Source organism: Mytilus edulis, chromosome 4 (genome assembly GCF_963676685.1).
Source record: "Mytilus edulis chromosome 4, xbMytEdul2.2, whole genome shotgun sequence".
Classification (NCBI taxonomy): domain Eukaryota; kingdom Metazoa; phylum Mollusca; class Bivalvia; order Mytilida; family Mytilidae; genus Mytilus; species Mytilus edulis.
Genome location: NC_092347.1, coordinates 31,541,829 through 31,556,684, shown reverse-complemented (window position 1 = coordinate 31,556,684; position 14,856 = coordinate 31,541,829). Strand labels below are relative to the sequence as shown.

General features: G+C 32.4%; 1 protein-coding gene across 8 annotated transcripts in view; it reads left to right on the top strand.

The window, feature by feature from the left end:
• Positions 1 to 14,856, top strand: part of LOC139519441 (alpha-2-macroglobulin-like) — a 99,028-nt gene that overhangs the window by 55,321 nt on the left and 28,851 nt on the right. For 3 of the 8 annotated variants that reach the window (XM_071311538.1, XM_071311543.1, XM_071311545.1), the window contains 8 exons: positions 57 to 178; positions 944 to 1,204; positions 1,824 to 1,993; positions 2,653 to 2,802; positions 3,608 to 3,713; positions 4,404 to 4,471; positions 6,227 to 6,308; positions 11,207 to 11,393. In XM_071311538.1, the coding sequence (XP_071167639.1) occupies positions 57 to 178; positions 944 to 1,204; positions 1,824 to 1,993; positions 2,653 to 2,802; positions 3,608 to 3,713; positions 4,404 to 4,471; positions 6,227 to 6,308; positions 11,207 to 11,393 (1,146 nt within the window). Of the gene's footprint in view, positions 1 to 56; positions 179 to 943; positions 1,205 to 1,823; positions 1,994 to 2,652; positions 2,803 to 3,607; positions 3,714 to 4,403; positions 4,472 to 6,226; positions 6,309 to 10,840; positions 11,007 to 11,033; positions 11,179 to 11,206; positions 11,394 to 14,856 lie in introns of all 8 variants that reach the window. The other 5 variants (XM_071311541.1, XM_071311540.1, XM_071311539.1 and 2 more) reach the window with 3 other exon arrangements.

Here is a 14,856-nt window from a genome sequence, read left to right as displayed (position 1 = left end):
TCATATGACTTAAAAAAGAAAAATATTAACAATCTTTTTTTTTTTTTTTTTTTAAGGAAATTTACTGATCTGAAGACCTGTATTGAGCCCTATTGGAATGACTGTAAAGAATCTACAGAAATACAAAGTGTATCTATGATGTTAGACTCCTATGACACTCTATGTCCTGAGAACAAAGGTCTGTACATTCTTTAGAAAATGACTCAATAAATTCTTAACATTTGAAGGAAGTATCCTATTTTTTCAGATCCTTACACATACTTGGGTATTGATTACAAATAACAGATGCAAACACATAGACATTGTTACATTACATGTACTAGCACATAGACACTGTACATTACATGTACTAGCACATAGACACTGTACATTACAACTTTTCACACATAGACACTGTACTTTACATGTACTCACGATATATTAAATGCACTGTACATTAAAACTTCACACGTATATTCATTGTACAATTCATTAACTCACACATATAAACACTGTACATTACAACTTTTCACACATAGACCTTGTACTTTACATGTACTCACGATATATTAAATGCACTGTACATTAAAACATCACACATATATTTACTGTACAATACATTAACTCACTCTCATAGACACTGTACAATTCATTAACTCACTCTCATAGACACTGTACAATACATTAACTCACTCTCATATTCACTGTACAATTCATTAACTCACACATATAAACACTGTACATTACAACTTTTCAGACATACACACTGTACTTTGCATGTACTTGGACATTTACTCACAAACATAGACACTTCAAACTTAATGTATTGTGTTATAAATTTTCATAATTCATTATAACCAAAACTTTTTCATTTAAGTTTTACAGAAATGTCTTCACAACTCATTATAAATGTCTATTAAGCCTTATTAAATAGCTAAATATTATTTTTGAAATTTTTGTTTAGAAACTGAAGAGGAAATACATGAAATATGTACCAAACAGTTTAGACCAAATTTTAATACCAGTGCAAGTGTTTTACCTGGTGACATGATGACTGCATCCAATACAGGAGATATGGATAGCTGTGCCAGGGCATGTGATAAAGCAAATAAGTGTCTGGGATTTAATTATCATAATGGTGGAACCTGTGAACTATTTTACCAGAATTACCTCACTGCTGAGAAAGAAGGAGTAGACTTCTACGAGAGACAGTGTTATCCAGATGGTAAAATTGTTAATTTACTGTTATTATAATTCAGTTGTAGCACTTCTTATTTGTTGTTGATAACAAGTGGATTTGAGTTAAATTTAAGCATCACTATGAAAAGAAGTGATAAATTATGTAAACAAGCATATGATTTTGATAGTTTTCAGTTAATATTGAATTTTTAACAAAAATTTGGATTAGGTAAATTAATAGTTTTGAAATGAAATAAGGGTGCCCTATAGAATTTGTGAAAACAACTCCTATATCTTGCTTAAAGTACTCTTTTATCCACATCCCTGCTTGACAGTTTAAATTTTGGAGTGAAAAAGACTGTGGACAATACATGACTGAAGACTGTAATTTAGACACAGCATCAATATTGGTATAAATTGACATCTGTTCAAAGAAAAATATGGCTTCTTTATAGCTCAGTTGTCTGAATTGTTTAGTAATATATAAACATGAAGTTTTATTTCTTTCATGTTAACTGAAAAATTAAAACCATGTATGCTACTAAACTTAAATAAATCCTCAAGTTTCCTACATTGATGGGTGAAAGGAAAATGAGTTCATTTGTAATAAACTACACTTCACTCCTTCCCACTATGTTATATAATGTGGTTATTTTATTTTTCAGACAGTAAAGATATTATACAATCTACTCACGTTGCTAAAGTAAAGATCAGTATTCCTATAACTGCTAACATGGGTCCTAAAGCTGAGTTATTGATATACTATGTCAGAGAAGATGATGAGACAGTAGCTGCTACGTTAGAATTCAGTGTGGAGAACTGTTTTGATAACAAGGTTGGTTAATATGAAAATAAGAAGTTTTGGTATACTGCAGATTGATATTTGTTGGAGTGTATTAATATTTGTTGGTGTGTACAGGTGAACCACAAAATTAAATCTTCAATGGGCTTGTCTGCAGACTTTGGCAAAACCACAAAACTAAATATCCAGGAACATACAAGTTTTCCTTAATCCACAAAAAAAAGAAATTGTGGGTAGAGGTCAATTTTTTCTGATTTCAGATTTATGAAATTAAAAAGAAAAATCCTTTAATTTTGAAAATAAAAGGAGGGGGTGGCAATTCGCTGCAGCATAGTCTATTGATTTGCACAAATGCAAAAACAATTGAATATAAATTCAAATCCTACTACCAATTCTAAGATCTTAGAATACAGTTAATCTGTGTCAGAAACCTATTATGTGTCAAATATTTAATTACAGTCTTAATTCAGACCTGTATTAAACACAAATATTGTGTCCTGTTTTTGCCCCAACCATTCAGGGTTGGACCTGTGCAGTCATATCCAGCTGCGCTTGGCGAAGCAATTAATTTTTTTATTCAAACAAATAATTTTATTAGCATGTCATGATGTGATTATATTCTTGACCTGTCACTTTATGTGCAATCTATGATAGTTAAATATATAACATCCATTGTTTATCTTCTCAATTAGGTAGAAATGAAATTTGACCAGGATACAGTTTACCCTGGAAATGAAGTGAATGTTAACTTAAAGGCTGCTCCTGGTTCCCTTTGCTCTGTTGGTGTAGTGGACAAAAGTATAAATTTACTAGCAGGAAACCATCAAATTACCCCAGATCAGGTTTGTTTTAACTTTTTTCTAATATTAGTATAAATCTGCAATTGCAGATCTTTTCAAGTACTGTAATTTCATAAATGTTTACGATGTTTTTATTATTGGGAGAACTGCGACTGGATAGTTGTGAAAAACAGAAACTGGGATTTAAAACTTTGAGAAAATGTCAATAGTAATTTTGAATTTTATTCATTGTTCAAAATTTACAATAAGTCGTGCAAAAATTTCTGAATTTACAGTATTTTGTATGAATTCCCTTTAATTTGATTATTTTTATGTATATTTAATCTTTTGTTGAAGAATTAGTTAAAAGTAATTTCATTAAAAATAGTTAAAAACATTGAAGGCACCCCCATCCCCCCCCCCAAAAAAACACAAAAAAAAACAAAAAACAAAACATATTTGAAAAGAAGATAATACCACAGACTAATCCAAAATTTTTCAGTCAACAAATCACCTCACAAAATGCTGAAAATTAATTGCTGTGAACCACTCCAAAAATCTAGATGGAAAAGTGCTGAAGAAAGGTACATAGTTACTGCTGCACTAGTGACGCCTGTCAGATAACTCCATAAAAAAATCCATTAATGAAACATATCAACCAATAACAGATTGATCTTTGGTGTTTATCTCACCTTGGAGATTATCACACTTTATAACCATTATACATTTCAATCAGCTATTTCTAATGCTTGATCATATGCTATCAGTTCCTTAATGTTCAGCCATCTACCTATATATATGCATCAAATTTAAGATCCCTTCGTGTACAATTCTTTATAACAGTATATGATAATTTTTGATTTTGCAGATTTTTGGTAGATTTAAGGAACCCTACATGTACACATCTTACTGGCAGGATGATAAAAATTACTGCGATGAGAAGACACATTATGATGAAAATTTATATGTAGCTGGTATATATTTTTATTTAATGATTTGTAGTGGTGTAAACTATGCTTATTAGTTTATGCATGTACTGTAGATTTTTTTAATTTATTTATTGCAATGTGCATCTGTGTTATAAACCACTAGTCTAGGTATAGATGGTGGTCTAAAATGTACAATGTGAATCTTGTTTGCATTGATTGTCATGAAGATAAAGCATTTATCAAAAGATGTAGCTCTATTTCATTGTTTGTTATTATAACAACATCATCAGCATATAACACATGAACAGTACACAGTTCTTCATCACATATTACTATTGCGCAGTCAAAGGACTTAAGAAATGTTACTGAATCAATAATATACAAGTTGAACAAAATGGGCGACAAGGGACATCCTTGTTTTCATCAAACCAGTCTATGATGTAGATATGTAAACAAGTAAAATTTTAGGTTTCACTTGCCCGGGGACAAGTGCTCACAACAAATATTTCCACACCCCTGAAATTCGAACAATTTTGTAAAACTGTAATATTTTGGGGCCAAAAAGGGGTCTTACTGGACCTACTCTATTCCATTTCATAATTACATCTTTGCATTTAAACCCAGGTTACAGTGCAACTCCTTCTGGCAAAGATATCCTCTGACATGTATCTTATAAAAGGTATTTCACAAACATGCATCATGCACATAGAAATCAAACCATAATTTCTTTTATAGGAGATATATTCAATTACAACTACAGAAGTTACGAGTCAGACAGCGTTGATGCTATACAGGCCTTCAGGGTAAGTCGTGTTGGTTTTATTCAAACTAAAGATGCACAGGCAGGCAAGAAAGGTTTCGTTGTAAATGTACATGAAATTTTTGGCTCTTTGGTTTGATAGGAACGACTTTTATTGCTAGGGTCAAACAGTTATTTTTTGCTAACGTTAGCGTCAAATTGGTTAAAATTTTACCCTGATTAGTCCCCTTTTCTGGGAAAATTTTGGTTGATTATAAAGGGAATCACTGAAGTATGGCCGGAGCGGGCCCCTCTTCGGCAGTTAGTGGGCTCCCACTTATGAAAATTTCTGGATCCGCCACTGAAGTAACTTTAGTAGTAAACTTACATGTTATAAACAAGTACATCTTCCCGTGTATTTTTTTCCTTCCCCACTGAAATGTGGATCTGGGGGACAGAGAGAAAAACTTGGTGTCTGTGAGTCTATCATGCCTGCATCCTTCCATATTGGTGCTCTATGGCCTATATTCCTTATCATGTTAAAAAATTTATAGCAAATGTCTATCAGCATTGTTTCAGAAAATTACAAAATCAAAACAACTTTTGTCTATGGGAGTTATGCCCCTTGATAATATACCCATTTGGGAATCTTAGGCCTACATTTCTTGTTAGATTAAAGCATCTCTGAGAAGTGTCTAAATCACTGTCATTTAAGTATTGTTAAGAGTTATTGTTACAAAGAGTTATTTGTTTACAGTGAAATTGTTTGCCTTAAAATAGTGGACAATAAAGGCTTTTTCCCCTGGGGAAGAATCCCAATTTGAAAAAAAACGGCTTAAAATTATTCCCAAACAGTGCAGTCTCAGTAGTAATTGTTCATTAATACAAACTGAAAAACACTCATTTAAACATTTTTCATGTCTAAAATTACTATATCTGCTGATTTGAGGGTGTATTTATGTATCATTACTGACAAAAAGGGGTCTTATTTCAAAGCAGGGTTTGACTCTTGAAAGGGGTCTGTAAATTGAAGTTTCAGTCAAATTCATGGCTTATTCTAATTTTCCCAATTTGATGAAAATTACGCATATTTTCCCAATAAAAAAGGGTAGAGGTAGTTTTGAAAATAGCTAACAATATCACTGGTTTAAACATAAGAATCTTAAGTCCCGACCCATTCTAAAGACACTCAGTATAAAGGATCTGTTCAATAAAACCATTGTTTTTATACGCCTGTCAAAATTTTGACAGGATGTATTATGGTATATAAATGTCCGGCGTCCCTCTGTCCGTTCGTTCCTCTGTCTGTCCGGCGTAAACATGTCACACCTGCAACTTGAGAACGACTTATCCAAGTTTCATGAAACTTAGCATAGTTGTTTCTTATGATGGTCAAACGATCTGTATACGTTTTGGTGAAAATAAGATTAAATCTTTTTGAGTTACAGGACTTTGTAACTAAAACAGGGGGGGTGGTTCACATGTTGTGCCATATCTTAAAAAAGATTTATGATTATTGCTTAAAATTTTACACACTTGTTAGTTTATATATTAATCTAAAGATCTATAAAATTTTTCACGATGATTCAAAATTTTATTTTAGAGTTATTGAGCTTTTCGTAAAAAAAAAAGGTGGTTTTCACATGTCGCACCTTATGTCAGAAACTATTTATGATTATTGCATAATATTCACACACAAGACGACGGGCGTATCATGTGCTCATGGCGCAACTGTTTATTAACCTAATGCACAGCATTCAATCAACACAAACATATTTTTGCATGTCAACTTCATTAAATTTAATGGTATCTATTTCAGAAAATGAATTTAGTAGTATTTACAGACCTGACATTACAGACAAGACCCTGTAAATTGCAGGAACATAGACCTGTGTATTATTGTAAGTATTTTTTATGTTGAAACAGTATATGACTGATTAAACTGTTTGATATTTACAGCTTCAAGTCAAAAATAAAAAAATACATCCTTCTGAACCAATATTTTTACATGTCAGTGTTAATATTCCAAGCATTTCAAACCATTATTAACATACTATATAGTAAAATATTATTTCCATCATTCATCGCGGTGGGAAGTCGTCAAGAACACAGTATTATTTTATGTAGGGGGTTCACTCGATACACGCAAATTTTTATTAGTTTTAACTTCAAGGTTATTCGAGCAAATTTATTAAATAATTGATTTTTTCTTTTTTATGCCCCACCTACGATAGTAGAGGGGCATTATGTTTTCTGGTCTGTGCGTCCATTCGTTCGTTCGTCCGTCTGTCCCGCTTCAGGTTAAAGTTTTTGGTCAAGGTAGTTTTTGATGAAGTTGAAGTCCAATCGACTTCAAACTTGGTACACATGTTCCCTATGATATGATCTTTCTAATTTTAATGCCAAATTAGAGATTTTACCCTAATTTCACGGTCCACTGAACATAGAAAATGATGTGCGAGTGGGGCATTCGTGTACTGAGGACACATTCTTGTTTTTACTTAACACCGAGCTCATGAGGGTCTTATATCTGATCTTATTGCTGTGTCCACAATTATTATTCTACGTATTTCACCTGTATCGATGTGGACAATTCCATGTTTATATCACATGACATTTCCGCGGGAAATTCTTCTATTGAGACCGTAATGAATGGATGTAAATTTGGATTAATGCATCTGTAATGTGAAATATATTGTTCTCTGTGTATATATTTTTGATGAATTGATGATCACATTTTCTACAACATAGTTAGTTGTCAGGTTTGTACACATTTAGTCTCTATCCTAGTCTATAATCAAAACTGAAGCCAGTTAACTGGTGAAGGGATATATGTGCTGCATAATCCCATCACATTTCAACCAACAAAAAACTATTGAATATTTTATCAGTTGATAAACACACAGTTTATTTACACTTTAGTGTGTCTAAATGACCTACATACACCTTATCGCAAATCCCGGCTGACCCGGCCGCTTGAACTTTTGACTCACTTTTCCATTGTGGCGTCAGATATTTTGTTTTATGACGTCAACATTTTACGGGAAACTGTGTGATATCCAGTAATGGCGGACAAATAGCGATAAGGTGTATTACAGGCATGAAAATGGTATATCCCAATTTACTCATGGCATTTTTAAACTTAAGAATAAATAATGTAAGCTTTATTGTAGAAAAATCACTTATGAAATTGGTCTAAAGTCTCAGGAATCCGAAAGTTAATGTGAAAACATGTCATTTTTATACGACCGCAAAAATTTTAATTTTTTGGTCGTATATTGCTATCACGTTGGCGTCGTCGTCCTGAGTCGTCGTCGTCGTCCGAATACTTTTAGTTTTCGCACTCTAACTTTAGTAAAAGTGAATAGAAATCAATGAAATTTTAACACAAGGTTTATGACCACAAAAGGAAGGTTGGGATTGATTTTGGGAGTTTTGGTCCCAACATTTTAGGAATTAGGGGCCAAAAAGGGCCCAAATAAGCTTTTTCTTGGTTTTCGCACTATAACTTTAGTTTAAGTGAATAGAAATCTATGAAATTTTGACACAAGGTTTATAACCACAAAAGGACGGTTGGGATTGATTTTGGGAGTTTTGGTTCCAACAGTTTAGGAATTAAGGGCCAAAAAAGGGCCCAAATAAGCATTATTCTTGGTTTTCGCACAATAACTTTAGTATAAGTAAATAGAAATCAATGAAATTTAAACACAAGGTTTATGACCACAAAACGAAGGTTGGGATTGATTTTTGGAGTTGAGGTCACAACATTTTATGAATTAGGGGCCAAAAAGGGGCCCAAATAAGCATTATTTTTGGTTTTCGCACAATAACTTTAGTATAAGTAAATAGAAATCTATGAAATTTAAACACAAGGTTTATGATCAAAAAGGAAGGTTGGGTTTGATTTTGGGAGTTTTGGTCCCAACAGTTTAGGAATAAGGGGCCCAAAGGGTCCAAAATTGAACTTTGTGTGATTTCATCAAAAATTGAATAATTGGGGTTCTTTGATATGCCAAATCTAACTATGTATGTAGATTCTTAATTTTTGGTCCCGTTTTCAAATTGGTCTACATTAAGGTCCAAAGGGTCCAAAATTAAACTTTGTTTGATTTTAACAAAAATTGAATCCTTAGGGTTCTTTGATATGCTGAATTTAAAAATGTACTTAGATTTTTAATTATTGGCCTAGTTTTCAAGTTGGTCCAAATGGGGGTCCAAAATTAAACTTTGTTTGATTTCATCAACAATTGAATAAATGGTTCTTTATATGCCAAATCTAGCTGTGTATGTAGATTCTTAATTTTTGGTCCAGTTTTCAAATTGGTCTACATTAAGGTCCAAAGGGTCCAAAATTAAACTTTGTTTGATTTTAACAAAAATTGAATCCTTAGGGTTCTTTGATATGCTGAATTTAAAAATGTACTTAGATTTTTAATTATTGGCCTAGTTTTCAAGTTGGTCCAAATGGGGGTCCAAAATTAAACTTTGTTTGATTTCATCAACAATTGAATAAATGGTTCTTTATATGCCAAATCTAGCTGTGTATGTAGATTCTTAATTTTTGGTCCAGTTTTCAAATTGGTCTACATTAAGGTCCAAAGGGTCCAAAATTAAACTAAGTTTGATTTTAACAAAAATTAAATTATTGGGCTTATTTGATATGCTTTATTTAAACATGTACTTTGATTTTTGATTATGGGCCCAGTTTTCAAGTTGGTCCAAATCAGGATTCCATATCAAGTTTTGTGCAATAGCAAGAAATTTTCAATTGCACAGTATTGCACAATAGCAAGAAATATCTAATTGCACAATATTGTGCAATAGCAATTAATTTTCAATTGGATTTATCTTTCTTTGTATAGAATAGTAGTTGATAATATATGTTGGAAATTTGCCAGACATGACTATGATGTTATTTTCTATTTTTATTTGCCAATAACTTTATGTAAATAACTTCATTGGAAATTTGCCAATATAAAATGTTGCTGATGAAGCTTTTTTTCCTTATCTTATCTAAAATGTTTTTAGATAATGTATGTTGGACATTTGCCAGACATGACTATGATGTCATTTTCTATTTTTATTTGCCAATAACTTTATGTAAATAACTTCATTGAAAATTTGCCAATATAAAATGTTGCTGATGAAGTTTTTTTTTCCTTATCTTATCTAAAATATTTTTAGCTTAAAAGTTGTGTCCATACTTGTTCTCATTTCAGATTTCATAAATAAAAAGAAAATTTCTTCAAACATTTTTTTGACAGGATTGATATTCAACAGCATAGTGAATTGCTCAAAGGCAACAAAATTTTTAAGTTCATTAGACCACATTCATTCTGTGTCAGAAACCTATGCTGTGTCAACTATTTAATTTTAGATTTAAATAAGTTTGAAGAAGAAATCTTTAATTGATTTGTAAAATCTTGACATTTGTTTTGTGTAAAAAACCCATATAATGTCAAAAATTTGATCACAATCCAAATTCAGAGCTGTATCACGCTTAAATGTTTTGTCCATACCTTCCCCAACTGTTCAGAGATCGACCTCTGTGGTCGTATAAAGCTGCGCCCTGGGGAGCACCTTGTTCAGAATTCATAGGTTATACAACCACCCAGCAGGTATTTAAGAAATCCTCGAAATACAGGTCAGTTGACAGGTATCAACCATGGGGCATTTTGTATTTTGGTTTGTGTGTCTGTTCATCTGTCTGTCTGGATTTCGATCAAGGTAGTGTTTGATAAATTGAATTCCAAACAACTTGTAATTTAGTACAAATGTCTTCAATGATATGATATTTCTAATGTTAATGCTAAATTAGAGTTTTGACACCAATTTCTTGGTCCACTAACATAGAAAATGATTATGGGAGGTAGGACACCTGTCATCTATGAACACTTTCTTGTTTATGTGTGCAAGATACAAATAATGCTGATTGTTGTTGGAAGAAAAATATTTCATTTTTTGCATTAATGCAGTATTAGAAAATGAATTTTATGCCTAATTTATGGGCATTATGTTTTCTGGTCTGTTTGTTGGTTCGTTTGTTTGTCCGTTGGTTTGTCTGTTCGTATGTCCGTTTGTTGGTTCGTTTGTTTGTCCGTTGGTTTGTCTGTTCGTATGTCCCGCTTCAGGTTAAAGTTTTGGGTTGAGGTAGTTTTTGATGTAGTTGAAGTCAAATCAACTTGAAACTTAGTACACATGATCCCTATGATATGATCTTTCTAATTTTAATGCCAAGTTAGAGATGTTAAATACCTCAATTTCACGGTCCACTGAACATAGAAAATGATAGTGCGGATGGGGCATCCGTGTACTATGGACACATTCTTGTTTGTTATCTGCTTCAGGTTTGTATTTTTAAATTGTTAAATAAATAATTTAAATTTCAATGTACTTACTCTAGAATCAAAATACTAGTGTGTATTTTTTTCAGCTGTTGGTGGTGCTAGACAGCCAGTTGGTGTTAGAGGTTCTGTAGCTATTGATGAGAGTGTTGATGTTGAAATGAAAACATCTGTGAACCCTAGTCCAAGACCAGACTCCCCAGAAGTTAGAACTCTCTTTCCAGAGACTTGGCTTTGGGATCTTCATTTGATTGGGTAATAATTTATATCTTTTTTCTTCAGCTGAAATATATGAGGATGGGGAAAGTGTCCTGGTACAACCTAATATTGCTAGAAAGGAAAGTGTAACAACAGAACAGATAGATTCATCAGATGCTGTAAGGAGTCACTTTCCTGAAACATGGCTGTGGAGTATTTACATGATAGGGTAATTTTGTCTGCACTTTTCTCTTCAGATCAACGAGTTCAAACAGATCGCAGGCCAATGATGAGAAAGGGAATAAAAAAGGTGACAACCACCGAAATAATGTATAAAACTACTACAGAGTCTTCATTAGAATCTGGAAGAGATGACTCTTCAAAGACTACAGAGGTCCGAAGCCAGTTTCCTGAGACTTGGCTCTGGGAACTACATCTTGTTGGGTAATTTTGTTCTCTCTTCTATTGTTTAACTCTCTCTGACAGGTCTAAGATTTAAACATACAAAGAGTACTTATGTTTTTTCGGTCTGTGCGTCTGTTCTTTCTTTTGTCGGTCAATCTATTTGTTTTTCTGTCCCATTTTAGGTAAAAGATTTTGATGAAGTCCAATCAACTTGAAAGTTTTGACCCCAATTTCAGGGTCCACTGAACATAGAAAATGATAGTATAAGTGGAGCATCTGTGTACTATGGACACATTCTTCTTTCTAAGAAACTTTAAAGCTGCCTATTGGTCCTCCTTCTTCGATTGTTGAATAAGATAAACATTGTTTAGAAATGCTTGTCAGACTCAAAGTGATGCTCTCTTTGACACTGTTCTTAATTTAGGTTTAATTTAAAATAAATACTGTCTTATAGTGTTATAAAGAGGTGAATTTTCAGAAACCTGGAATAAATCCAGAAAATTTAACATTTCTGTTTGGCACTGTTATTAATTTATGTTTTATTGCCAAAAAAAAATCTTCTTATGGTAGAGGCCAATTTTCATAAACCTGAAATATGTCCATATAATTTGACAGTTTTGTGGTTTTAATTTTGATAATGTGAATCATCTGATAAGAGAACAACCATTTAACTTAAAGTTGAGCCTACTAAATCTGTATTTTAAACGTTCAGTTTTGCTTTGACAAAGTAAAAAAAGCTGGACTGAGGCATGCTTTGTCTGTGAAGACTGTGTCAACAATGTATCAGTTTGTGATTAGATCAGTTTATGGAGAATATCTAGTGGTAGAACAATACAGTTGTGTTATTATTGGCAAATCTCATTCCCATGGCAATTATTTGTTCCTCAGTCATGTTCTATTCATTTATTTAAAAACATTTGCATAGTTTAAATGTGTTAGTTTTTTTTATGCCCCACCTACCATAGTGGAGGGGCATTATGTTTTCTGGTCTGTACGTCTGTTTGTCCGTCCGTCCGTCTGTTCGTTTGTCTGTGCATCTGCTGTCCCACTTCAGGTTAAAGTTTTTGATGAAGTTGAAGTCCAATCAACTTGAAACTTAGTACACATGTGCTCTATGATATGATCTTTCTAATTTTAATGCCAAAATAAGAGTTTTGACCCTAACTTCACGGTCCACTGAACATAGAAAATGATAGTGCAAGTTTCAAGTTAAAGTTTTGTGATTACTTCTGTTTAAGCTGATGAACTACTCTTGTTAGGTCAATGATTTTCAGTGTGCAGTTGTATTAGCCTTTGCAAGTCGTATTACAAAGGAGATTATATGGGCCAGCTAGTGACCGTCTTCATAGTTTTTTTCACTTTGAAATTTTTGCATTGTTTCATTCAAAGTTATTTTCAGGTAAAAATATTTTCTTGAATTCTAATTACAACTTTAACTACTTAGAATTTAGTTCCAATTTACAACATACATTTACTTGAATTTTAATTTACCACCTACATATTCTTGAATTTTAAATACCACCCACATTTTAATACTTGAATTTTAATTACACATACTTGAATTCTTATTTACCACCCATTAGCGCTATCCCTCATCCCTATAAAATACGCTAAAATATTCTTTATATACAATATTCTTAACTTTTCAACCAGAATTTCAATGTACAAGGGGTGGCCCCATTTTTAAAATCATGAAATGATTGATCAATTTTTAGAAAAAAAGTCATATGAAATAAATTCCTACTTCAGGATGATATTTTTATACGACCGCAAAATTTGAAAAATTTTTCGTCGTATATTGCTGTCACGTTGGCGTCGTCATCTGCGTCGTTGTCGTCCGAATACTTTTAGTTTTCGCACTCTAACTTTATTAAAAGTGAATAGAAATCTATGAAATTTTAACACAAGGTTTACGACCACAAAAGGAAGGTTGGGATTGATTTTGGGAGTTTTGGTCCCAACATTTTAGGAATTAGGGGCCAAAAAGGGCCCAAATAAGCATTATTCTTGGTTTTCGCACAATAACTTTAGTTTAGGTAAATAGAAATCAATAAAATTTAAACACAATGTTTATGACCACAAAAGGAAGGTTGGTATTGATTTGGGGAGTTTAGGTCCCAACAGTTTAGGAATTAGGGGCCAAAAAGGGACCCAAATAAGCATTTTTCTTGGTTTTCGCACCATAACTTTAGTATAAGTAAATAGAAATCTATGAAATTTCAACATAAGGTTTATGACCATAAAAGGAAGGTTGGTATAGATTTTGGGAGTTTTGGTCCCAACAGTTTAGGAATAAAGAGCCCAAAGGGTCCAAAATAAAACTTTGTTTGATTTCATCAAAAATTGAATAATTGGGGTTCTTTGATATGCCGAATCTAACTGTGTATGTAGATTCTTAATTTTTGGTCACGTTTTCAAATTGGTCTACATTAAGGTCCAAAGGGTCCAAAATTAAACTTAGTTTGATTTTAACAAAAATTGAATCCTTGGGGTTCTTTGATATGCTGAATCTAAAAATGTACTTAGATTTTTTATTATTGGCCCAGTTTTCAAGTTGGTCCAAATCGGGGTCCAAAATTAAACTTTGTTTGATTTCATCAAAAATTGAATAATTGAGGTTCTTTGATATGCCAAATCTGTCTGTGTATGTAGATTCTTAATTTTTGGTCACATTTTAAAATTGGTCTACATTAAAGTCCAAAGGGTCCAAAATTAAACTAAGTTTGATTTTAACAAAAATTGAATTCTTGGGCCTCTTTGATATGCTGAATCTAAACATGTACTTAGATTTTTGATTATGGGCCCAGTTTTCAAGTTGGTCCAAATCAGGATCCAAAAGTATTATATTAAGTATTGTGCAATAGCAAGAAATTTTCAATTGCACAGTATTCAGCAATAGCAAGAAATCTTCAATTGCACAGTATTGTGCAATAGCAAGAAATTTTCAATTGCACAGTATTGTGCAATAGCAAATATTTTCAATTGCACAGTATTGCACAATAGCAAGAAATATCTAATTGCACAATATTGTGCAATAGCAAGAAATTCCAATTGGATTTCAATTGGAGTTATCTTTCTTTGTCCAGAATAGTAGTTGAATCAACTTAAATCATTGTTTTATACAATATACAATGTATATTCACTTTTACTACCAACTGATAGATTAAAACAATCTTTACCATTCAGTGATAACAAGCACTTTTTTACATTTTAATATTTTATGATGTATTTAAATGAGTAGTTATTGTTGCAAACTTCATTAGAAATTTGAATTGAGATCAGTTTTGAAATAAGGGAAAGGGGGATGTGAAAAAAAAATTGGGGGGTCAATTTTTTTCATTTCAGATTTCATAAATAAAAAGAAGTGAATTGCTCAAAAGCAAAAAATTTTTTTTTAAGTTCATTAGACCACATTCATTCTGTGTCAGAAAGCTATGCTGTGTCAACTATTTAATCACAATCCAAATTTAGAGCTGAATCCAGCTTGAATGTTGTGTCCATA